General features: G+C 39.0%; 1 protein-coding gene across 1 annotated transcript in view; it reads left to right on the plus strand.

The window, feature by feature from the left end:
- DSCAM (DS cell adhesion molecule) overlaps positions 1–26,638 on the plus strand; it is a 443,556-nt gene that overhangs the window by 383,567 nt on the left and 33,351 nt on the right. Inside the window, exons 23-29 of the mRNA XM_050891759.1 lie at positions 3,479–3,596; positions 4,427–4,590; positions 7,896–7,994; positions 8,563–8,751; positions 11,102–11,392; positions 16,705–16,881; positions 23,413–23,443. Of these exons, the coding sequence (XP_050747716.1) occupies positions 3,479–3,596; positions 4,427–4,590; positions 7,896–7,994; positions 8,563–8,751; positions 11,102–11,392; positions 16,705–16,881; positions 23,413–23,443 (1,069 nt within the window). The remainder of the gene's footprint in view (positions 1–3,478; positions 3,597–4,426; positions 4,591–7,895; positions 7,995–8,562; positions 8,752–11,101; positions 11,393–16,704; positions 16,882–23,412; positions 23,444–26,638) is intronic.

The following is a 26,638-nucleotide window of genomic DNA, read 5'->3' on the forward strand; positions in this document are numbered from 1 at the left end:
GTATTTGGATTAAGCTGAGCTGCAGTGAACTGTCATAGCTCTTGTTCAGTTTCCCTATACAGTTTGCCTTTAAAATTCAGTTATGTCCTCTAGAGAAAAAAAAAAAAAAGAGTGTGTTACAGCCTCTTGCAAAGAATTTCTGTCCATTTCTTATTCTGTGACAGTAAATGTAGGTAATAGGATTCATAAGTTAAACAAACAAATGTGCAGAAAACCACATTAGCATAAAAGAGTGCACTGTTCTGTGAAGGCACCTCTTTATCTTCAATTAATGATTGGGTAATTTGCAAAAAATAGGAACAGACAGAGTCCTAATCCAGTGCCATGCCATCTAACGTGAGGCTGGTGGGTAGTCAGTAGGCATGTGTGTAGCTTCAATAACAAAGAGGTAAGCCCTCAGCTGAATTGCCCACATGCTGCATAAAGCTCCCTTGGCTCAAAAGCGAGAAGCCTGTGAGATTCAAGGTATTTTAACCTCATGAACGCCTGTTGGCGTTTCAAACCTATTGCTTTCAGACGAATTTCACTCGACATTTATTTTGTTTCTAGTTTTCTTTTGTTTGTGTACCTGTTAGTAGTCTCAGAACATTATTAGAAGTTAAGCTATAAAGAAAACTGGAGTTAAGATCTTTCATGCTATTTTACCATCTCTTTTAAAAGCACTGAGTACATGAAAGGAATAAGATAATCCATAGAAAGCTGTGGGTACTTTCACAAAAATAGCGCGGTATGCTTTTGTAATGTGCACTTCTGAGTTACGGTCTGTGATCTTACCACTGGCTTAGGCTTCTGTGAGATTTGTGTTACTTCCACACATCACTGTAAAATGGAACACACAGGATATTGAAAACTAGGAGCTACAACATAAATGTTGTGCTTTGGAGATCTGATATCCAACCTATGACTTAAGGAAGAATTCACATTGAGATAACTATTAAGAATAAAGGGATATCACAGAAAGTTTGCTAACAGTGGTGCCATGTCATGCTGAAGGCTTCAGCAGGATTCCTGCATTACATGTGCTTTGTCTTAAAGTAACTGGCAGTAGCTGGAAATAGCTGGATATTTTGAGAAACACTGGAGAGGCAGGAAAGCCAAGGAGAAAATGATTAATAGTTCATTTTAAATGAGTTTTCAAGTTACAGAGGGAATTTTGCATGGAACAGGAATTCGAGTTTCTAACCACCGTTGCTCAGAATGCACTGCAGCTACTAGGAGCAGTCCAGATACTTACATTTACAGATGTGTTTTGTAGATAGTCACAGCTGACAGCATCTCCTGCTGCTTTTTAAAGATGGCATGAGTACCATTAGGCATCTCCTGCAACGAGTACCGTTAGGCATCTCCTGCAATGAAAACCTGGCACCACTGAAGACAAATGAGCCTTCTAACACTAACTTCAGTGGAATCAGCATTTCACACCATGTGTCTGGGTAGACTGAGCATTTTTCTGTTTCAGTTAGCTTGGTTGATTAGCCCATGGCTTGTGGCAGTATAGGCCTGTGTAAATCTTTTCTAGAAGATATGGCCTTAGGAGTGCCACAGTGGAAAACAGGGCTGTATCATAAGACTTACTGACTGACCAGTGTCTTTGCATCATTCTGGTGTACCAGCTTCTCAGGGCAGCACACGCCGCAGCACCCTCCTGCTGGGACTAACCATCAGAGCTGCCAGAAGGAGGGAGCCAGGCGTCTTCAGCTGCTGTTTAGCCAGGACAGGACATGTCAATGCTTGGCTGTTAGGAATGTAATGTTGTCCCATTACCTAACCTTCAATTTGTCCATTACCCTAAATCTTTAAACAGCTCCTGCTTGTGTTTTCAGTTAAAATTTTGACCAGAGAAAAATCTCTCGAGAAGCTTAGTCTTCAACAATGCTTGAAGAGAACATAGGCAACACAGTCCAAACTGATCATATAATCTATGAAATCTTTTCTTTTTATGAATATCTCAAGTCCCACTGCAGCCTACTCAAGTAATTTCCCTTAACTCTTCAAGGCCTGTTCTTTTATGCATGATTTTTTTTTTTTTTGAGATGAACTGTCCCAGTTATATTTCATGCTGGCTTTCATTTTCATGTTTTCCTAATTGGTGCAAAATAGGTTATTAACTATAAATTCTGATCAGTGTGCATGACTGAAGTAGATCAGGATTAAAAATACAGTATTTCGTGTATCTGTATTCAGTATGAGCCTTTGAAATGTATATTTAGAGGCTGTCCTGGTTTTGGCTGGGACAGAGTTAATTCTCTTCCTAGTAGCTGGTACAGTGCTGTGTTTTGGATTTAGTGTGAGAATGATGTTGATAACACTCTGATGTTTTAGTTGTTGCTAAGTAGCGCTTACCCTAAGTTAAGGACTTTTCAGTTTCCCATGCTCTGCCAGCAAGCAGGTGTGCAAGAAGCTGGGAGGGAGCACAGCCAGGACAGCTGACCCGAACTAGCCAAAGGGGTATTCCATACCATGGAACGTCATGCCCAGTATATAAACAGGGGGGAGTTGGCCGGGAGGGGCGGATCGCGGGTCTGGCATTGGTCAGCAGGTGGTGAGCAATTGCATTGTGCATCACTTGTCTTTTCTTGGGTGTTATTTCTTCTTTTGTTATATTCCTTTTCATTACAATTATTATTATTCTTAGTTAGTAGTGCATTTTATTTTTACTTGAGTTATTAAACTGTTCTTATCTCAACCCACGAGTTTTACTTTTTTTCTTTCCTCCTCCCCACCCCACTGGGATGGGGAGGGGGAAGCGGCTGCGTGGTGCTTAGTTGCTGGCTGGGGTTAAACCACGACAGAGGCCTACAAGAAGTCTGTTTCTATCAAGGGTCGTTCTTGAGTAATAACGTACAATGAAGCTCTAACACAACCCTAGTGTTCAAGTATATTATAAACTGAAACTACAGGAGTGATATTTTTGTTGATATATTTAGGTGATATGAAAGCTGACACAAATTAAACTGACAAGAGTTTGTTCATATTTGTGGACTTCAGATAGACTCTGCAATGTACTGACACGTACATACATGAAGGTTTATTTTGCTTAATACTATAGCTGTTGTAACAGTGATGTATCAATAGTTTAGCTTTTGTAAGATACCTGTCTACTGTGGGCACTTCCTGCTGGAAGTTTGGAGAGAAGCATCCCTTGGACATAATTTTCATCCATAATTTTTACTATGAAATATATAAAAATCAGTAAAGATGATCAATAACTGATTTTGCTCGTTTTCTCCACAAGGACCTCTCCAGTCCTCTGCCTCATCTCTCTTTTAGTTACTTCTCTTCCAGATACTGAAACTATAAAATTTGTGCTTGAATAAATAGATGATATTATGAGTTAAAAGGAATTAGTTTCCTAAAAGCACAGCTTGAAACAGTTTGGTTTGGTTTTCCACAATTAATTCTGGATGTCTGTGTTTCCCTTCCCATGGCTGTATGAATGAAAACCTCATTTCAGTCTTTCTTGCTCTCTCTTGTTCAGCTCCTGCCAGGATTTTGACATTCAGCGGCACGGTGACAACTCCCTGGATGAAGGACATTGTCCTCCCTTGCAAAGCCGTGGGAGATCCAGCTCCGACAGTCAAATGGATGAAGGATAGGTAACCAGCAACTAAATGTATAGCTCAAATAAAGCCCATTTGCTTAAAATCCTGAGGGTTGCAATGCGAGTGATCCTGGATGACTGTGTCAGGAAGGAGAAGGACCGTTTGCAGGGACTGCACACAGTCACAGTAGACAAGGAGTTCAGAAATTCCTTGAACTAAAATTAATTGGCTGTGGTGATAAGAAGGTATCAAAAGAGAGGAAAAGTTATGAAGAAGGGATAAAGCTAAACATTCAAAGCATAAAACCTAGGAGTCTTTTCTGTTTTAACTTCAAGCACACCGAATAGTTTTAGTCTGAGAAAGCAAAATGTCTGATGCTTTGAATCATTCTATGGAGTGCAGTGTACATGTCTTGCACATATCTTGTTTTCCATTATTCTGTTTTGATCTTTAGTTTCACAGTTTGACAGTCACTTGGAAACACGCATGGACAATAATTTTCATCCAAGCACTGTGTAAGCAGTGATACTGCAGTGCTATGAAACCATCTTGTGCATTGATACACATAGCTATTATTTTATAAGGATGGACTTTGTAGCCAGGAACTGCCTTTTACTCTTATTTTGGCACTTTTATGAAATAGCAGATAGTTAAGGAAGGAGTAAATTTCCATTTTCACTCAAATTGGGGCCAGGTTATGTGCGTTCTTTAAGCAAATGGCAGGTGTTTCCCAACAGAAAATATTCCTTTGCTGTCTTTATTAAAGAAGACGTCCCCCACCTTTTTCTTTCCTTCCATTCTTAGTTCCTTCAAAAAAAAATCCAATTCTGAGTAATTTTGATTGTAACTTCTTTAATGTATGCACTTTGTTTCCTGTGAGGTAGTAACGGGACACCCAGTCTAGTGATGATTGATGGGCGAAGAAGCATCTTTAGCAATGGCAGCTTTGTCATCCGTACTGTGAAAGCAGAAGACTCTGGATACTACAGTTGCGTGGCCAGTAACAACTGGGGATCAGATGAAATAATTTTGAATTTGCAGGTACAAGGTAAGACTATTGGTTCTATCTCATAATTGTTATCACAGCTATTAACTGCTATGTGCTGATAATGCATAGGTATTTCTGTTTGCAGGTGTATGTAAAATATTAGTATTAATGTGTATTAATACAAATTTCATTCTTCCAAATTAATAAATAAAATATTATGCAGGTCATTCTGACTCAGTCGTCAACATTTTATGATATAGCAAATGTTTTGCTTTCGGTGGAACGATTCACATACTTGCAGTTAAGTTTCTGTGAGATTTTGTAAGATTGAGAACTGAGTGTTTGCATTCAGTTATCTTCTAGTTCTTCACACAGAAAATATCAACTTCTGCCTTCTCCTCACAAATATTAAATGTATCATTTAAATATTGTAAAATTCAGAAAGAGTTTAAGGCCTTTACTTTAGCTTCTGAAAAGCTATCAACAGAAATTTGCCTCTGTACTGAGACGTTGGACAAAAACGTCATTATGCAAGAGCAGAATTTTATTGATGGTGAATATAAGGAAGCATTTAAAATGAAACATCAGTACACCTTCAACTAGCGCATATTACCAGCTACTTTTTATATGCATGTTGAAATGTATATAATGTATCCATTATGGTGTCGATATGTATAAAAGCAAAGACAATATAGGAATACATATTAACAGTAATGTGAAGCAGAGCATGTGTATTCACATAAGAAGAATTCACTACGCAGGAGATTTCCTTGCTCACTTACACTAAAGTATATCCTAAGAGTGCTTCAATTGACTGCAAATTGTTGTACCAGAGGGAAGCAAATAACTCAGTTGGGAATATGGGCCATGCTGTGGTCAGTCACTCTCCTGTTCCTTGATATGCAACCTAAACTTCTAGTGCAAACATATGAGAACACAGAAAGAGGTTGTTTCAACTGCAGTCCAACTCTCTCTGCATAAACCATTCCACTAAGCCTTGAAACAAATGCCATAGCGTATATTAACTTACCTACAATCCAACAGAGCCTAAAGATGCTCTTCTGCAATGTTTGAAGCATGACCACAACAGGAAGTAGGGAGAGAAAACACTATCAAATGGAAACCTTATATTTATATTTCATCAAGTACTTTCGTAATTGCATATCCTTGCTGTTATTGAACTGCAGTAACTAAAAGCAAATCAATATTACTTCCCTGAGGGACAGAGAAAGACTGGCATTTAATATGTGAGACCACCATCTTTTGTAGGTAGGGTGAAGCTGTGATGAAAGGTTTTACAATAAATCTTTTACAGTGTAGTGTGTGCAGTCTCTCTCCATGGAATCAGCCAAGTCAGTGAGAATAATGAAACAAATCCATCTCACATAGGGAATTTTCCTTTAGAGTATAAACTGTCTTTTTGGTTTTCTTCAGCACTGTTTAGCCCTGTGAGGGCAGTAAAATCAACTTCTCTTTGAACTAGTCCGTAGCTGTAAACCAGCAGCCTCCACTTCATATCAGCACTCATTATTTTGCAATCTGATGACTTAAATGTGAACTGCAGCGGGGAGCTTTTCCTGGAGTTTCACTCTGCAGGTAGAGCTACCCCTTAAACACAGGCAAAGCAGGCAATGTCCTCTGGCAGCAGACTGCTGGACGCGACAGAGCATTTGTGACTTCTGTCCTGGCTTGCTTATGGGCTGGTGTCTGTCAAGCAGTAACTATGACAGGGAAATGGCAGCTCCTGCCAGCAGCAGTCACCAACACCACCCCCCCCTTCCCACGCTTGCAGGGGCAGTGACCAGAGGAGGTGTGACTGTCCTGTTGTCTCTCCTCCCTGGCTTTCCATCCCAGCTTTACCACTGCTTCTTGGATCCCTTCCCATGACGGACACTGTCCATGCCTCACTCCTTGTTCTTGAGGCTGCAAAGCTCAATTTTGTCTACGTTTCTGAGGAGCTTGGAGACCTCTAGTAACACTTGTTCAGAAAACTATCCATAAAATGAGCCAGACACAGTGCTGCTGTGCATGACCAGAGCAGTGCAAAGGATTTGAAACAGAAACTTCCCTTTCTCCCCCTTTCCATTTCTGAACTTACAATTGCAGATGTAAAACACTTGGGTGAAGTGTTAGTAAATATTTACCCTTCAGGGCTCTAACAAATATTCGACTAGCTCTTTGAAGTTTCACCTGCCATTCTTCTCTATTTTAGCAAACACTATTTTCCATGGCCTTACTGTTTTTGTACCATGGTTCTGCTTACCTTACTTGTACAACAGGACTAGCTAAATGATTCAGGCAGAAGTCAAAGCTCTGCAGACTATAACTGGCATATGATCACATTGGCTTATGATAGATTTGTCAAGGTAAAAAGAAAGCTGGCTACTTTGCCACTTTCTGCCCCTGAGCATTGAGCTCTGGAAATGCAGCCACTATACACTGGTGCAATTTGGGGTTACTTAGGCTGAGCCTAAACTGTCCCAGTTCCCGGTCCCATTTTCAGTCCCAGTTCCCTGTCCCAATTCCCAGTCCCTGTACTCCCTACCCTAGACGACTTGTTGGGATATAGCATGGCTCCTTCTCTGCCCTTTCATGCTGGATTTTCCTCCAAAGGAAACTGGATGCTGAGCAGAGGATGGGAGATGAGACCTCTGTCTTATTCCTGCGCTCTGTCAGGAGCTGGTCCTCGGAACCATGCGGTTCTTACGTCCCACAGTTTAGACACAGCCATAATGTTTATGGGAAGCAGCAGAACTGAAGTGTTTCCAGGTTTGTTCAGCCTTTGCTGATAGAGTTGTGTCTTCTTTATACCAATAGCCTCAGTGAATAGACGGTGTGATCTGGAAGAGGTATGGATCTGCCTCCAATCACAAATCTACCTATGCTACCTAGTTAGCACTCACAGTTACACTGGCAGAAACTCTTGTTATGCACTTTTTTTTTTTTCCACTTTTGCCGTAATAGCCTGCAAACACATGCATGAGTGGGGCATCATTTGCAGGTGAACATCTGTTTCTCGCCACTAAAATTTCAGCTTCTCCCTAAAGCAGATATGAAAAATAATGAAAAATAATGGATGGGTAGCTCATACGCCATTTAGATCTGACAGGACAGATACAAAAAATTCAGAGAAAAGCAAGGGTTAAGAACTGAAAGACAAAATTGTGTAGAAAATTAAATATAAAAAATGAGAGCTTGTCTGCTCTTGTCTTAACCAAGGATGTCAGCTAAACAGACACTTTGACAGAAATAATTTGCATTTTTTGCAACTCAGAACAGTTATTTGATAAATGACTGTTAGAGGGGATTAAGATCATGTCTAATCATTTGAATCTATTTTCTATTTTTAACTATTTCCCATCTAGTTCCACCAGACCAGCCAAGACTCACTGTATCCAAAACTACATCTTCCTCTATCACTCTTTCCTGGATACCTGGAGACAATGGTGGCAGTTCTATCCGAGGTAATATAATTCAGGTTAATTGTAACTTCTTACTAAATTATCGTATGTTGATAGGATTAGTATATAATTATGAATGGCTACAAAAAAAGAAAAACAAAGCAATCTGTATTGCTGTCAGTGCTTAATGTGCACTATCATCGTGATAACAGCTTTCAGTAAATTGCAGTTTCTCTTTGTGGTGGTTTAATCACAGATTTAATCACTTTCTTCCAGCGTACCCTCAGCTGGTATGACAGTTACTCTCTCTGATTTTCCAGACATGTAATCTCTAACCATTCATTTTTGAGGGTCCAGGTTCATCATCTGGTCTTTGTTGCTGATTGAAGGGTATTTAGAAATGTCTATCCCTTCCTTTTCCCTTTGAAGCGATCATAAAAATGGTATTTAAGCTGTTGTAAGGGTAGGCAAAATATATTGCCTGGTATCTTTTAGTCAGGGGAGAGCTGTATGTCTTCCTGTGCACGGGATTTTTCTAGTTTTATTAGGTCTTTAAAATGACTCATCATATTACCTGCAGAATTTGTGGTTTGTGTCTGGCTTATCGTTGCCATCTGTGCTTTTCCTCCAGGTTATATTTTGCAGTACTCAGAAGATAACAGTGAGCAGTGGGGTAGTTTTCCCATTAGCCCAAGTGAGAGGTCCTACCGTTTAGAAACATTGAAATGTGGCACTTGGTACAAGTTTACTTTAACTGCTCAGAATGGAGTGGGACCAGGACGCATCAGCGAGATCATTGAGGCCAAAACACTTGGAAAAGGTATGTTGATTTCTATCCCCTTTGCTCTCCTAAAGCTCTTGCATTCTGCTGTAGATCTTGGTTTGATGAGAAGACAGACTTGGATATTTTAATATTATTGGGTTTGGAAACATTTCCAGTTGTGTCCATGCTGTGACAGAAGAGGCCATCGCTGTGGGACTTGAAGCACATACCGGCTGATACTCTATCCTTATTTCTCTAATAGTTTTTTTCTAAGATGGGTTGGTAGATATTTGGGAAGGGAGTGTCTGCACTATCATAGGCGATAGCAATTCCAACTACTGCTATTGCCATGAGGAAATTGTTTCTTCTCTTCTTGTAAAAATTCAGGGGTTTATTTGTCTGGATGTTGAAGGAAGATCGGGAGTATTTTTATGTGTAGAGGAAATGGAGCCAATGTCTCATTTCTGCTCCAAGCTGGTATTGCAGTGGCACTCTTTGAACAGGATAAGTGTCAAAAACAAAGGAAAAGTTTGCATAAAGCTCTGCAACGCAAAACAGCCAAAATTTGTGGAATTCTTAGCTAACTCAGCAATGGGTCCCTTGGTCCTGATTGCTGAGGGTAGTTCCACACTGCATATATGAGTCATAATTATGAGCAAATTTGGCAACAGACCCACTTAAAGAGGCACTTTAGAGAGTCTTACCCCTAAGTCAACAGAGTGCAGTAGCTTTGCATAATGCTCTAAAGATCACCTCATCTTGCATCTCTTCACCGGTTTAAGAAATACTCTCATTTGGGAGCAGTTTCATAATAAAAATAGTTTACTTTGATAGGTATGTCTGCCCTTCTCTATGCTCTTCATCACACCTGTGCTGTTGCAGATCTCCCAAGCATCACAGCAAGGTGGACATTTCATTTGACACTCAGTGGCATAGGGAAGACCTGGTAAGCAGTAGATGTGAATGGTATGACCTGCTGAAGCTCAGGGGAGACTGCAAATCAGCTGCGTGCATGCTGAGATGATTGGTGGTCAGGGAGAATGGTCTGCTGACTTTAAAGAAAGGGACATTTAGAGGAGTAGAAGTTGAGCGTTCTTATTTTCATTGCATGAAATGTAAGATTTACACATGCTTCAAATAATGTCTAAATGGTTCATGAGAAAGCAGATCTCCCAACCTCTTGAGTTGCTCTGGGACTTGATATATATGCCTGGAAACTACCTGTGTTACGTTTACAGACTGAACCAGGTACTGTGTGATTTAGAATGCTGAGATCGTTCTCATTCATGTGAGAGCTCCAGAAGCATCTCTATCCAAAGCTATTAACAGAGCCAATTGAAATAGTTCATAACACATGGCAGGAATCACCAGTTTCATTTAGATTCCTGTAGAATTTAGAAAAGAGAGTACGTTTCAGTACATCTCATCAAAGCACAAGAATGGCAAAAAGACCCCCATTGGATAAGTTATACTTTATTATATAGAATAAAATAGCACGTTCTAGATAATTTTCATCACATTAGGTGTAACTTCCAATAGTAAAAATATTGTTTCTTCTAAGCAGTTAGCAATAATACTTTTAAGTACACTACAGCTGTATTTAAGATAAATAACATTTGTTGGTGACGTGTCTTGTCCACCTACTGTCATTATTTCAATTCTAAGGTGCCATTTTTACTGTCATTACTCCTGTATTACATAGAACTGTCAAAAAAACTTTAATGTATATATCAACAGAAACCAACATTTGATCCCAAAGCAAGACAAGTAAATAGAAATATCAACCCCTTTCTGAATGGAAACATCTTAACTCAGAAACACAAAATTCAAAGTATATATTATTTTCAAATATATCATGTGCCATGTCAACATATTAATATTTAAAAAATTTTTATTTTTACTTGCAAGTTCTTCAAAATTGTCATTTTTCACAAATGAAAGCCTCTGTACTCTCAAAAAAAATGTGTTCAATTCCACTTCAAAAGAAGACTAGAGCACGAGTGGACAATCTTCAAGTGAATTTGTCTTCTGTAGTATTTCTATATAGTGTTCTGAACCCTTTCATTTTTTGCATAGCAGTGAGCAGGGGCATTTACTGATATGAAGTGTCTGCGCTAGATGTACAAGTTGACTCATGCCAGTCCATGCAAACCAGCAACTCAGGTCCATGCAGAGAAGTATGGATATTTTTTTCACATATGGATATGAAAATCTAGGTTTGTGAGTCTGGCACAAAGAGTGAAAAAACATTTAAGGGGGCGGGGGGGGGAAGAAGTTGAGTATATAGATACTGAGTCTAAGATGAAGTTAAGATTCTCCTAGAAATTATTCTCTTAATTTTATATTTTTGAGAGTCCTATATCTGTAATACTTAAGCATTTCACTTGAAATATATCATTACTTCTAGAGCCACAGTTCTCGAAGGAACAAGAGCTCTTTGCTAGTATCAACACCACGAGAGTGAGGCTGAACCTGATAGGCTGGAATGATGGTGGCTGCCCCATCACCTCCTTCACCCTGGAGTACCGGCCATTTGGGACAACGGTCTGGACAACTGCTCAGCGGACATCCCTGTCAAAGTCCTACATACTGTATGACCTCCAGGAGGCAACCTGGTATGAACTGCAAATGAGAGTGTGCAACAGTGCTGGCTGTGCAGAGAAACAAGCCAAATTTGCAACACTCAATTATGATGGCAGTAAGTATATCTTTTTATTTACGTGTCTGAGATACTGTTTTTACTCTAGTTTCTTATGTGCTATTTTTTGCTTGTCTTTCTTTTTTTCCCCCATAAAACCCTTTTTGAATCTGCTAGCCATGCTGACAGAAGGGTAACAGTCTCAAAGACATAAAATGCCTACTGATTTCATGACAATAGGCTGCCAGGCAGAAAAGAGGAATTGTTTATTTGTCCTCAGTGAGGAAAAGCTCCAGCACCAAAGTCAATCAACCATGAGACACGTAACCATAGGGCACTAGGTGTCCTTAGTTCCAGTGGTCACAGAAGCACTTGCTAGTATTTCATGCATCTCTTCCATGAAATTTTTGTCTCCCATACAATTGGTTCCTGCAGCCATTCACGGCGGTGACTGGCCTCATCGCTATTCCATGCAATGTCCTTGTGGCACAGCTCAAAACCCATTATGGGACACAATGGAGCAGCTAACTAGCTTGTCTTCTGGGAAAGCCTCCGGACAACATCCTCCAAGGGCAAAGCAATGGCAATGCTATTATCCCTATTTACAGACAGGGGAGAGTGAAACTAATGGCTGTGACAGATGGCTCTGTCATGCCCAGCAGCAGAGCACGGGGGATGAAAGAACTGTTGCATCCTGCCCTTCTGCCAGGGGTTACTGCCCATCCTGCAAAAGCCAGAACAAGAGGGCAAGAGCAAACATGCCAATTTGTCAGTCGCTCCAGCTGGTATCCTGGCATGTTTATTGAAAGCGATGGTGGCACATGTGTGCTTCTGCTGGCTCTATAGTGGGAAATGGCTGTATTTTTGGCAAAAAGGCAGTACAGATGGCTCCAGATGGCAATCTCTTGAATTGCTCTAGTGTGAATTGCCAGAGCTTTTCTGGAGACATCCAGTGTAAAACGCTGTTGTGTTGCCAGGGATATTGTGCTGTATTGTGCAACCACTTGGCGACATCTGTATGTTAAATTAAACAGGAGGACTAGTGAGCAAGTTCAAACAAGAACTGATAATCATCCAGCGACAGCACCAAATTACTAATCGTTCATAACTCTGTGTTGGTAACACATCTCCCTGCCACAGTTTTGTCCCACAAACCAGCACTCTCCAGGACAATACCCATGTATGGCTCAGGGAAGAGCAAGCAACAGGCACCATTCCCAGTCAGAAGTGTGGGATATGAATCAGGCAGGGTTTAAACCTCAGCATCTTACACATCCTCTAATGCTATCCCAGTCTTTGCACTAGGTGCTCATCAGTTCTTGCAGATAATTAACGACACATGCCCTCATGGCTCACCCTTTTGCAAAGAGCACATCCTCTCACGTTTTTCCGAGAAAATACCATTTTGGTAAGCTGCCACACAGTCCTCATGTTATTTCAGACAGTCTAAAAAATTAAGAGAAAGATTTTGTCTCGGCACTTTAGAAGCCTACAGGAAACCAAGATCCAAGTAATTATTATACAAATGCTGCCAGGTCTTGCCAGGTAGACTTAGGACTTGTTTTACTGAGCAGTATAGATGTTGTCAAAAATAACTGTTTCAAGTATTATGAGTTAATTTCTTGCCACTTTACTTAGCCTATCCTCTTTTCTCTCCAGTATCTTTCTATAGGCAGCATCCAACTTCCAGTGATCTTTTTTACATCCACAGTTGTTGTTACATATATATGACTGGGGCAAACAGTCTTAAACCGTACCTTAAAATGAGACTATATGAAAATACAGGTCCAGAGCCTTAAATTCTCACTGACAGCAGTGAAATCAAATGTATTCTTACAATGAACTGATTTGAAATGTTGTCAGACTCTTCTTTTTGGTTGGTTAGGTGATGATACTTACCTTGGTTTCACATACTGTGACCTGCACGCCATTTGATTTTGTGTGTTGCTGTATGGTATCTTTGAAAGTAAGAAAAAGAAAGAATAAAAATATTTGTAGTGTTAAATTTCCTGGGCCACTGCTTCTGGTCAGCTTGAAAAATTCTCATTTATGGCATTGATGATTTTGTTTGTCATGCATGCTTTGCCAGGACTATATTGTGCCGTAGAGAAGCAACATGGTCTCAAATACTGATTGCAAGGTTAAGAGAGGAAAACATGGATGGAAAAGCAAATTTCAGTTTTCAAATTCTCTGAGTTTGTTACATTTGATGCAGAACTAAAATGATAAACTGATTATTATTATTATTATCGAAAATTAAGATAGCCTATTCCCACATAAGAAATTTCATAGAAGAACTATTTCAGTGCTTCTAAAGCAAAAGTTGTCCCTACAGAGTCCCAGCTCCCCATTCCTTTGTTCCTTGGTAAGCTGCGTAGGCTTAAGGCGCTTCAGAGCTGGAAAACAGTGTCTGATTAGAAATCAACATTTTCTATCAATACTTCATGCAGAAATTTGTACTTTCATAGAAAGTGAACTTTTCATTTACAGAAAGCATGCCAGTGGAAACTTTGTGGCCAGCTCCACTTTTGAGTGCTAACCCTACCTCTACCATTGACTCATCTTGTGATGTGAGATTAGTTCCTTCCAGCTTCTAGGGGTCACAGCTGCCCTTATGATAAAACAGATAAGAGGATAGTACTTTGAAGATTAGATAATACGTGTATGAAAGTTCTAGGATACCAAATGCTAAGAACAAGCTTAGGAGCTTTAGCTGTCTTAAGATAAAGCCTTTGTAAACTTTGTAGAAATCCTTGAGTTACGTGGGCTGTCAGTCATTTTGTTTGGACTGCAGTAGCTGATTGTTATCTGTGATAGAGCTCCTGAGAAATATCATGGCTAAGTATCCTTTACCTTAAATCTCTTCGTGGTGAATTAGGTCAAAAGGTTAATGACAGATCTACGTGCGGCTTTTTGCTTTCCGTTCATAGATATTTCAACTAACCATTTTCAGCTTACAGATTTTATGACCTTCCTGCCCCTTGTTTTTCAGAACATTTGCACTCAATACTTAAGGAGATATTTTTAGCCATGTGCAGCTGTAGTGTGTAGCACTGCAAAGGAGCTTCCCGACTCAGAGATCAGCTACTCAGTAGCCCTGACATTAAATCAGTTCAGCTTGGTAGCTGCTCTAAACTATGCTAATTGATTCTAGCCCACCAGGGGACTTCCTACCGTGAAGAACAGTTAGGACACAGGAAAACACTTGGTAGTCCTGAAGTCACAAGGTGCAATGGGAGACGCTGGAAGGGCTGCAACACAGGGGAAAATGGGGTCAGAGACATTCAAATTACAACTTCTATGAAGCACCAGTAAAGCAGGCTAACAAAGGGCGATGGTGAATTGACCTGGGGAAAAAAACCCTCCCAATTTGTCTGGGACTTTGTTCTGAGAAAAGCTTTGACTATTGCACCACTAGTCAACACCTAGAATGACAACAAATGTTTAAATAGTGTTTTCTCAATGGATAGCAGGTTTAGTTTTGTTAATTTCTAATACCATTGCTGAATATCCACAAATGGATAATGTGAAGGATATATAAACTTGCAGTATGTTTTTTTAATTAAGCTTGTACTCCCTGTATATAGCATTATGAGGTTTACACTTTACTTGGAAGAGGTATGAAAAATGATAATCACTTACCTAAACACTTAAGGTTTAACTGAAATTAAGGCCACTCTTAATTTGGTTTTCATCAAAGTATTAAGGAGAGCAAGACATAATTTTAAGTAATCTTGAAGCCAACAGTCCTTAGCCAATGGTCTCTGTGACTTTAATTTGGAGCAAAATTTGGCCCTTTACTATTCAGGAGGGTTTAGGAGGATTTAGAGACAGTTATTAGTATTACCTTCAGGAGCTTGAAGTTCTTTCCATTTCTTCATCTAGTCATTTTCTTTGCCTTTAGAGTAGTGCAAAAACTGCATCTCAGTTAAGACAAGATGAAAAAATCCTGCTGTGTTTTTATTCCAAGAAATGGAAAATTAGAAAAAGAAGGAAAATTATGGGGAAGAGCTGCATGGAACAGTAGAAAAATATTCAAAATACAATTGTAAGAAAATAAATTTTCCTGATATAGTACCTGATATAGGCTTGGATGGTTGTAGCTTTTCTGTTTATCTTCATCCCTTTAGGGAACTACTCTTCTCATTATATGCAACTCAAATAGCTCTTCTGAAAAAACATGACTTAGAATTCTACATTTTCACTGTTGTTATGGTGCTCACATTGTACTGCATCATATCACAATTTTTTTTTCTGATACTGTATGGTACATAATGAGATATAACTATATCACTCAATGCAGCAATTAAAATGTAAAAAAGGATGTGCCTACTTTTCTATCTCACCCTCCTATCCTTTTAGCAAGTAAGTAGCCACTTTTATGTTTCAGTAGCTGGTTAAAATTGAATAGCTTCCATCGAAAGTCATCACAGTTCACAATACTTGCGTGTTTCTACCCATTTCAAACAAATCTGCATTTTATAGCCTCATTTGTGGTTGCATTCAACAGTTTAGTAGTAATCAGTAAATGAGTGAGAAGTCTTCCATGACTAAACAGCCTTCCAAAGAAAGTGCTGCATTCTTCTCACGTCCTTTAGAAGTCAAGAAAAAAAGAATTGAAAAGTTCAAGTATTATATATCACCAGGAAGCCAGGTATATTCAAAATGCAAATATGTCCCAAAATGAAAAAGTGAGCTGCCTGCCGGTGCCAGTAGTTTGTAGATTCATTTCCCTCAATTCACCCTCAAAATTTGATTGTTTCTATCCGTGTTACTCTCCTGTTTTACTGATGAGTATAATGTCAGACACTCCTTAGCAAATTAGCATCAGGTTGGCTATCTGAATTTCAGATCAATATCACTGCTGCACCCCTAAGACATAATATAAGAATGTTTCTGTGCAAAGGATTCATCTGATGTATGTAGCACAAAATGAACTTTCTCAAATGCGTCTCTTACAAAGAAAAGCCCAGCAGAAAGTATGAATATGTTGCAGCAGTGCTATTTTCCCATAGTAAGGACTAATACACACAGGTAGTAATTCAGAGGTCTCTTACAGCTTTGTAATGATTTAATATGACTTAAAATTAATTGTAGTATTTGAATGTATAACGGACATGTTTTTCTTTCATCAATGAATGCCCTTCTTGATTTCTGATAAACTATGAGTCTCTGCAGTCAGTACCTTGTTACCAGTGTGAGTGGTTATGTGTGTATGGCCATTACACATGCAAACATAGCATCCACCCTGAACATGACAAATTCTTCTTAATGTTCTGCATGCAGCTGAAGCACATAACATGCCATATTCCCTGAGAACTCAATCTTTTGTCTTCATTAATAGGCATCTAATATCATGACACTGTTTCCAGGTACAATCCCTCCACTCATTAAGTCAGTTGTGCAAAGTGAGGAAGGGCTGGCAACCAACGAAGGGCTAAAGATGCTGGTGACCATTTCCTGTATCTTGGTTGGGGTCTTGCTGCTTTTTGTGATGCTGCTGATCGTGCGGAGGAGGAGGAGAGAGCAGAGACTAAAGAGGCTGCGAGGTAAGATGAGAGCTGTGGCATTTATTTCTACATATGCATACTCCCTGAACATGAAAGTACAAGTGGGGCTGCACGTGACCAAACTGTTCAATCCCCAGTCGGTATCATTTTCCTATAATATGTAACAGACATGAGGCAACAAAGCACATATATTTTCTACAGAAAATCCTTCTTTTTCATTTGGTAGTAAGTTTCTAAAAAATGGCTCATGTAATCATTGTTATTATTTTGCATGGGGGAAAGGAAAATAATTCTCATATGTTGGTGTTTATTTTCCTTTTTTTGTTGTTTTTTGTTTCCCTTGTGAATGGTCTCGATAACCTAAAATCATATTTTTGTGAATGATAAAATCAGATGTTCTGAAGATTGGGGGATTTCAGTTTCCCAGCAGATGCAAATTATAAATGAATTATAAAATGAAAGTAGCCACATGTTAGCAGGCTAGAAAACACTATCAGATATTCTCAGATTTGTTACTACATCTTTTTCCTTATGATGTGTTATAACAGAACTATTACAACACTACTTCATTGTTCACTGACCTTTCATTGTTGCTGATCTGTACTTTTCTCTAATCCTTATTCAAATTCAGGTGTTTGCTATGTGAACAAGTTTTAGATCTGTGAATTCATTCAACTTTATCAATCTTCTAGTAAATACCCCTGGCTGACCCACACCCAGGTTTTTGGCCCTTGCAGTCTTCCACTTCTGCACTTGGCCCTGTAGGTTTTGCACTAGCACACAACAGACCTTACACTGAAGGTATTTGGGAAAAAGCCATTCAAATCACACACTGAATAAATAGTGAAGCGATTCATCATCTGCAAAAATAAGTCTAATCATTTGGAAGAGCCACCAAATTGTTTAGTTATTTGTATTTTAACCAAAATATGATCATGATATATATTAAAACCAGGCCAACCCTGTGTATTCCATCTCACCTTAGCATCTACTTGTCTCTCTTTTGGGACTTATTTTGTCTTTTGTAACAATATTTTGGATGTTTTGCAAAAAAAGACAGAGATACAGGGCTCTTACGCATGGACAAATTCATAGATCAAAGAGGACAACCTGCCTTATGGTTCATACACAGCTCTGGAAATCAGGGCATCTGGATGCTTTAGCTTGTATAATAACTTTCTCATTCGAAACCTTTTAAGTCATTTACCTCTGTTTTTTTTCATCAAAAAAGTGGTGGGTTAAGGGTGAAGAAAATGTTATCTTATCTTCTCAAAAATACTGTGGAATTCCATCCACTAACGAGCAGGATATTTTGAGCTCCTTAGCTCCAGGAAATGATGGCTGTGCACATTTAGTTTTTCATGGTTAATTTACAAGTATTCATAGATTCTTGAGTTATAGTCCCTTAAGGAAGGCTGATGATCACTGGCCAGTATGGCTTTTGCATAACATAAGACTTCTCTGAATTATTTCCTCTCAGAACATAGGAATTTAGAAAAATATTTGAGTTTCACTTAAACATAGGCAGCGACAAAGAATTCATCAGTACTTTTGATAAAAGTCATCAGTATTTAACTATCATTTCTGTAAAAGTTGTGTCTCACTTCTTACCTGAATTTGTCAAGCTACAGCTCAACATCCCAGCCATCTGGTCCTGTTATACTTCTGTCTGCTGTACAAGGACTGAAGTTCATTTTTGTATGACATTTTCAGTCTCTGAGGATATTCCTTTTACATGGTGGTAACCAAGTAATTTCTTAATGTTTTCATTGGTAAATGAAACAGATGAATCTTCTTTAATTTTTCTCTGTAGCTTTCCCATCATTTATTCATTTCAAGGTTTTTATCTGGTCCCTTTGCAATCTTTAGGTCGCTTTCCTCATCTGTGTATGCTAGAAATTAACATAGTATTCCAGCAACAGACATATCAGCATCAGATAGAGAGGTAACAGCCTTTCTTCTTTCCCTTTATGGTGTTCTGTCTATATCTGCAAGGATCACCTTTCTGGGTACAGCATTATTTTAAGAGTTTGCGTTTAACATCTTACCCCTTGAGATTATCTGACAATTCTCTGATTACAGTGCAACAGGATAACACTCTCCATTGTATAGCTATGGCTTGTATTCTTGATATATGACCTTATACTAATACAGATACATTGCTAATTTGTGGCCAGCCTACCTGATGATCCAGATTGTTATGCCTTAGTGACCTGGCATTTTCAATATATTTTAGCTGTATCATTTTCAAACTTTTATCAGATATTATTTAATTTACTCCAGACCACTGATAAAAGTACCAACGGTGTGATGTCCCATGGTGCATGAGCAAAATAAATACTACACAATGATTCTCTGCCTAAAATTGTATTTTGAATATGTTGAAACCCATGTAAAATGGCTGCTGTGTTAATTTTTCACATCATGCTACTTTGTAATTAAAATATTTTGAGATACCAAAACTTTGCTCTAGAGAAATATAAATATAATGTTTTAATGTTATTTAATCATGTCTCAGCAAGAGTTTTTTCGATTTCATCAATTCTCAGTGAATTTTAATCTCACTTAAAAAAAATCGACTTTGTTTGACATGGCTGATTGACTACAAGTTTATATTGCTTGGCCTCAATTATTCCATCTCCTTTAATTCATTTAATCAAGCTTCATTCCATTTTTTTCATCATTTTGCTCATTGCCAAGATCAGATTGATAGGACTTCAGTAATTCAGATCTTTTTTTGTTCATTCTTTTTGAAGACTGATCCCGTGTTAGCCATTTTCTGCTCTTCTGGAGGAAAAAAAAGTTTTGCTCTGGTAGTTGTTGTGTTCAGCTTTCATCTGAATTAGTTTTGAAATTGAAATCCTGTCATTATCACTTGATACGTATCAGCTGGTGGGGTTTCTTTGAGGCACAGGACTCATTTTTCCTGAATCATGATTCCACCATCAACTTTCCTCTAGTCTACATCACAAATAATAGTTTCCACAGTGGGACCGTCTAAAAGAATTTATACAAGTTACAGATGTAATTCTTGCTTTTGTGGCTCCAGGAGATGTTTTTTCTTTGAACCTGCTTGACAAAGAGGAGTGGGAATTGCAGATTTATTTGCAGTACGTTCTGCATGCAAACATTTGTATCTGTGCTTATAGACAATGGGTTTGTGGTTCCAGTTTCTCTGGGGCAAATGTAGCATAAGAACAGCAGTCTCTCCTTTCTTAATCCTTTTACTCCTTGTTTTAGCATGTAGGGGCAGGTAAACCTTTGTCTTCCTCCTGTGTCACGCCCAGTATGATTTATTTCTCCAGGAGTACTCTGTTTAGAAAGAAAGTGTAGTTTTCAGCAAAGCCCTGATTTTTGCCCAGTTTAGTAGTTCCACAGGTCAGGTCACAAGAAGGTCAATTGACTGCTGGAGTTCATGCAGCTATTCAGTAGGTCAGCATATATTATAACAGAGAAACCTGATGACTTACCACTCTTTCTCCTTACTATTAACCTAGCTCCACTACCACTGTAATAGTTTTCCCTTTGTTTTTAAATCCAAGTCACCTTAATCCAAGCAGAAAGCATCAGCGCGGCATGATAGTTCAGAAGTGCCAGCATGCAATTTAAAACTGTATCACGGCCCCTGATTTCCCAGGGGGCAAGCCAAATGTGTTAAGAATTTTAAAGGCGGCTGCCCCAGCAAACGGAAGTGAGGGCTGTCGCTGGGTTGGTGCCTGCCAGCACAGTCATGTGTCAAACCCACGGTGAGGAGCAGTTTGTCTTTTTTACTAAGGCATGGGGCGATGCTTGGCTGGAGCGAGAGATAGCCCTCTTCACTCTGTCATTCATGGCCTCCCCGAGCCCTGTTTTCCCCACCTGAAAGCTGGGAAATAAGACGCTGGAAGGGATACTGACTCATTTTATGAAGTATTCTCAATTTGCTGATCAAAAGTGTAATGTAGGAAATACACATTACAAGCTGTAGTCTATACTCATTGGTTTGTGAAACTAGCATTTCTCCTGTAGCTGATGTTTTGGACACACTTATCATATTCAGTTGCTTTTAGGCTTCTGGGTTTTGCTTTGACAGAAACATAAGATCCCTTATCTTCTTGGGACGTTTGTTTTGGTTCAATCCTACACTAGCCTGTGTGCCCAGTACAGCCATCATTAACTACGATAATGCTGCGGACCATTGTAACAATCTGCTTGAATAATTAGTACATTTAAACCCTGCTGATGGAGTTACTTTTTTTTCTGCAGTACTTCCTCATTCAGCTTTTGACATGTAACATGATCTTGCATGATGTTATTTTTGATTGAAGATGCACAATCTCCTTTGCATCTCTTTGACCAAGAATGCATATATGTTAATGAGTATTTAAATATGTGCCACATACATTTAATGGTGAGAATGTAACATTTTTTCCAGATGCAGCATGGAACACAGCTATATGCTGTGCAGCACTTGAGAACATGTGAGGGAAGTTGTTTGTCATTTAATCCTCGTAAACAACTCTAAAAAGCAAACTGAATGGCATTGGGCCAAACAACCTTCAACTTTGTCCCTTCAGCTTTCTTGAGTTGTGAATTACTTGCACAAGTATCCATAGTCTTCACTTAAGGAGGCAGCAGTTGCTTCACAAAAGCTGCTAGCTGAATGAAAACAATATTTGCATATTAAATCACCCTTATTATGTGTGCCAGAGGGAGAAAGTGTGCATAGTCTCTTCGTGATCTAGTGCTGCTAGAATAACAGGAAGCATCATAAAGTTTGCTGAAAAAAACATGACTTGGAACCAGAGCTTCTTTTTTTTTTTTTTTTGTATTCTTCAGAAGAACTGGGTCCCTTCCTGGGTCCTTAGAAGTCAGCGGCAAAACTATCTCTGATGTCATTTGGGAGCAGCAGCAGTGGTAGTTTGGTTTATGACTGATGATAAAGACATTGTCATCTACTATGTAGTACCACTTATAAGAGTGTTAACGGCAAAAGGCAATCCCAAACAAAGTGGAAAATAGAAAGTCTGAGTGCCTAAATGGAGCACTGTTTGGATTAGATGGGACATCTCAGATGAAGAGTCCTTCCCTCCATCAGGAATCTGCCATGCTTTGTGCTGAAAAGGGGTAGAGGAAGGTTAAAAATAAAGGAGTGGGGCAAACAGACCTAGAGGAAGCACAGAATTTCAGCTTCTCCAGTAGCAGGTGAGGAATAAAGCTTAAGACAGGCAAACCGGCACAGTGTCAGAGAAACAGAATGTAGAAAGTGGATGGAAGGGGTTTTGTTGAGGGTTTTTTATGAATAAAAAGAGCCTTTTGTCCATTCCTTTTAAAAATTAATACAAATGTAGCCAGAGTGATGCATTAAGATGGTGGTTCGTTTCTGCCTGCATCCTCTGAATTTTAAAGGCAGGATATTTAATAGGATCACAAGCAAGGAAATTGTTGTAGGTGTAGGAGACCCAAGAGGTGATGAAGGAATAAAAAAGCTGAGATGGAGAAAACAAAGACAAATTCAGTAAATGTCTTGGCAGGTGCTGGTAGATTTACAAGCAGTAGATAAAAGAAGAAATTTCAAGTTTCACATAATAGGAGAGTTGCTTGAAGACATAGAACTTGGAGTTGTTTTCTTCTCAGATTTGCTTCACTTGGTTGCACAAAAGGCTGCTTTGTTGCTGTGTGATATACTTAAGGACTCTGGAGTCAGCATTTTTAAGTGAGTTTGTTTAGTGGCACTCTGCAGGAGAACAAAGCATAGCTGTCTATTTTTGGCGAATAATACTACAGAAATTATTATATTATGTTGATAAAGTTTTACAGAAAGCTACCTGAAGAACACTGGGTGAACCAACCTTCAGCTGTGTCTTTTGATCTGATAAGTGCCAGAATAATTATATCCCCAAAGGATTTTATGCTAATAATAACAGCAACGACAACAACACGAGGAATATTGCTCCTTCAGCAGCACCTCATTTTGCAAGGCTGATCCATGTGGGAATAAGCCACCTCCTGTTTTGTGTATAGACTGTCCTCTGAAGACCCAGTAGGAGTTTTGAATTATTGCTAGTGGAAAAACATTTATGTTTGAGAGCAACCAAACAAGTTGACTCCTTGGAGACCTCCCTTGCTCAGACCTCCATGCAGTCAGGTTTGGTTTGGAAATGGCAGGTTGGCAACTGCTCATCCAGCTTGCGTTTGGCTCCTGCCCAGAGATGGATGTCAACATTTCTGTCTTCTTGCCTTTTCTTCCTTCCTCACCTGTTCACGTGCTAACTGTGACATGAAGGAACAGAGATCTCCGTTATTGGTTAAATTGTTCCTACTTCTAATAAGTTTCTGTAGTTTTTTCTAGTTAAGCCAATGGTAGCTTGTACTTCTCTAAGCATTGTTGGTGCTACTGAGGAACTAAACAGGGCTGTCTGGGGCAGAAATGCAGTTTCAGCAAAAGTAGGGACTTTTAGAGATGATTTTATTCTTGCCACTGATCTGAGAAACAATGGTCTTAGACATGGCTGATTCAAATCACTTCCTAATAATCCATCTATCAAATAGATTTTCATTTGTAATGACATTTCTTCTATTTTCTTCTAGATGCAAAGAGTTTGGCTGAAATGCTTATGAGGTAAGAATAGATTTAATGTCTATTTAATTGAAAAATGTCTGTCAGCTATGGCATCATGTTTAAAAATTATTATAGGGACAAACAGAGAAGTAAACCTTCTATTCCTAAGTCCTTTTTCAAAACACACCGTTTGACTGTTTGTTAAGAACTAGGACACGTTGTTGGTTAGAGATGGGAGAAAAAAGACAATTTGTGGACAGTAGGTGTGAGGGAATACAATGGTAAAAAGCTGAGAACTCCTGTGTTCATAGATTAAATTATAGAAGCTATGTAGGTCTGTTTGGACATTTTTCCTATTCAGAAAAACATTTTCATAATATGTACCAAAGTAATTGCTCTTCAGAGATCATCTGATTGAAGGCAGTGAGTGCCTGGATGCAAATATCTCTAAACTTTACAGTTATATTTATGTAATTCACTATTGCTAGCTGCTTATACCCGAAGGTATAGAAGAGCAGGTAAATCCATTTATTATTTTTCAGTTCTGTTCCATCAGCTCAGCATCCATAAATCTAATTCAGTTGTTGAATTGCAACAGAATGACTATTCTGGCACGACAATTCTTTCAAAGATGGAAATTTCATATCTTCGATGTTTATTGTTTTGTCTGGGGAAAATATTGAACTTTAAAATTGCTGCATATATTTGAAAATGGGATCACCAAGGGATTATTTTTAAGTTCAAATGAGTTTTGGTTTGCGAGAAAATATTTTTATTTTTAAGCAACAAATTTGAGAATGTCATAGATATTTTACCAAATGAACCATACTCTAAACTTCCTCACCTGTGATAAACTTCACCTGCTATTGTAAGAATATACTTACCAAAGACATGGTGACAGATGGTTTTAGTGTAAACTCAGCTCTACACCTTGTATTGTCTGCAAATACATCTGAATAGTCCCTCTGAAGTTAACAAGACTGGTCATGCAGGTCAGGTCATACCCTTCCTATCTGCCAGTTAGAAACTCCTGCTAGCAGCAGATTGCAGGTTTAAACAACTTCAGGAAGATATGCTCTGATATTTTTTGGTGTCGCAGAAAACAGCACAGATTAGCATATGCAGCAAGTCTGTTCCCTAAAGAAACCCAGCACGGACTGGCTGAAACTCCTGGATGAAGATATTCAGTCCCAGTGACAACCCCACATGACACCTCTGCAAAACCGGTAAACCTCTGCCTTAACCCTGATTAGCTTCACTAATCTTGTCGCCGCCTCTGCAAGGCCATTTCAGAGTCTCACTCCTCTGATGCTTACAGAACTTTATCAAACTGCCTACATAAGTGCCCGGTTTTGACCCATTTTTTCCTCTGCCAATGTCGACTTTCAAATTAAAGAACTTCTTTTGCCCTCCCCGCCTGATGCATTCAGAGAGCAGTCAGGTCCCTTCCCAGCCTTTAGTTCAGAGCTGTTTTTCTAGGTAACTCATCTGCCACCGTTTCTTTTTGCTTTTCCTTTCACCAGCATTGAAATCTGATCATCAAGTTAGTTTCTCCCATCTCATTTATTAATAAATACTCTTGTTTTTATTAAGTAGTCATATTTTATATTTCTCTTTTAAAAGTGTGAACAAAGGCAAATGACTATTAAAACAGGACTTCAGAGGAAGTAGGGGATATAGGCCTACATTTGCAGACGCGTCATAACTTGGAGCTCTCAAAGTGATGCTGTTTTGGGGAGCCTGCTTTCTGCAGGCTAAATGCTCTGTCATTTGTGGTAAATCTGTGAAATACCTCCAACCGAAACCTGAGGTACCCACCATCACTAGATGTTCCTGAAGATTTAGCAGGTTAATAATCAAAGGATAATAAGTCTTCTCCAAAGCAATAGTCACATATTATAAAGCTCCTGATATTTTACATCTTTTAGATTTCACCAAAATCTGCTATGATACAAATATCAAGAAAGAGGGTATGCCGTGGGTTGTGCCTTGCTGTTTAAGTATTGGACAGAGAGCAGAAAAGATGGTTCCCTGCTTGGTAGAAGGGTGTGAGAGATGGAGACAGCTTTGTGTATCTTTCCCTTTGAGGAGATTTTTATGAGCGTGTGTAAAGTGGATTAAGAATGGAGCTTTAGTCTTTGCTTTGAAAGTTGCTGGCTTTGGCTATGTAAGTCAAATGTCTGGGGAGCAGGATAAGCCCCAGAAGTTAGCAGTTTAACGGGAGCTGCACAACTTGTTGCTGACACCCTAAACGCGCAAATAAAAATCCCTGCTGCTGTACAATCACAGCTTTTTTATGGTTTTTTTGGGTGAAAGCGTCGGTCCAGCCAACTTCTTTGTAACAGTTCACTGTGAATCAGTATAGCAATTGTCTGAGCTTTCTAATTTTGAACACAAGGCGAGGAATCTTTTCTCCCCAAATATTCCTCTATCAGGCTGATTACTTACAAGATTTAGTTTTCCATATGTTTTTACAACAACCAGCTTAGACATCGGGAAACTGTGAGGTGGCCTGACTCTCTGCCAAGGACCCAGAATGACTTTGGGTTTACAGAGCACCATATTTAATCCTTTTACATAACTAGCTTGATAGGTTTAACCCTCTCCTGTGCATACAGATATTCTCAGTCACTCAAGTAAGTATTTTTTTATTAAAGATCCAGAAAGATTATTTAAAAGGAAGTATTCTTTTAACTATGCACACTCTTTCAAAATACCTTATACATTGTACTTCCTCTGGAAAAAGGCCCATTTATCCACAGACTGTACATGAAAGCTGTACTCAATCAGACCCAAAGGCACATGTACCCACGTATCTGTCTTTCATAGTGGCCAAAAGCAGACACCTTGGTAGAGTAAAAGACTACAGCAAATCCATACTGACTCGTTCCCCAGACAGGCTCCCAGTCTCCAACAATTTGGAGCTCAGAGATTCATTGAACCAGAGGGGATGAATTGTATTATACACAAATCCTTACAAGGTCTGACAGGTAAAGAATAGCCATAGCACATGTTTAAGTTTGGGAATTTTATATCTGTAGGTTAAGGAAAAAAGAGGTAGATATGTTTCCTCCTTTTAAAGAGCTAACCATTGGACTCTTTATCCTCCAGACTGTTATAATACTTTGATGCCTGAATTTTCCTAGATCAGAAAATACTTGGGCACCAAACTTCAAAATTGCAATCCTAAAAATCTTTGCCTCGCTGCCAAGTCCTAGAGGCACTTAAGTGCTGTTGGCACTTCAGGGTTTTTTA

Source organism: Gymnogyps californianus, chromosome 1 (assembly GCF_018139145.2).
Source record: "Gymnogyps californianus isolate 813 chromosome 1, ASM1813914v2, whole genome shotgun sequence".
Classification (NCBI taxonomy): domain Eukaryota; kingdom Metazoa; phylum Chordata; class Aves; order Accipitriformes; family Cathartidae; genus Gymnogyps; species Gymnogyps californianus.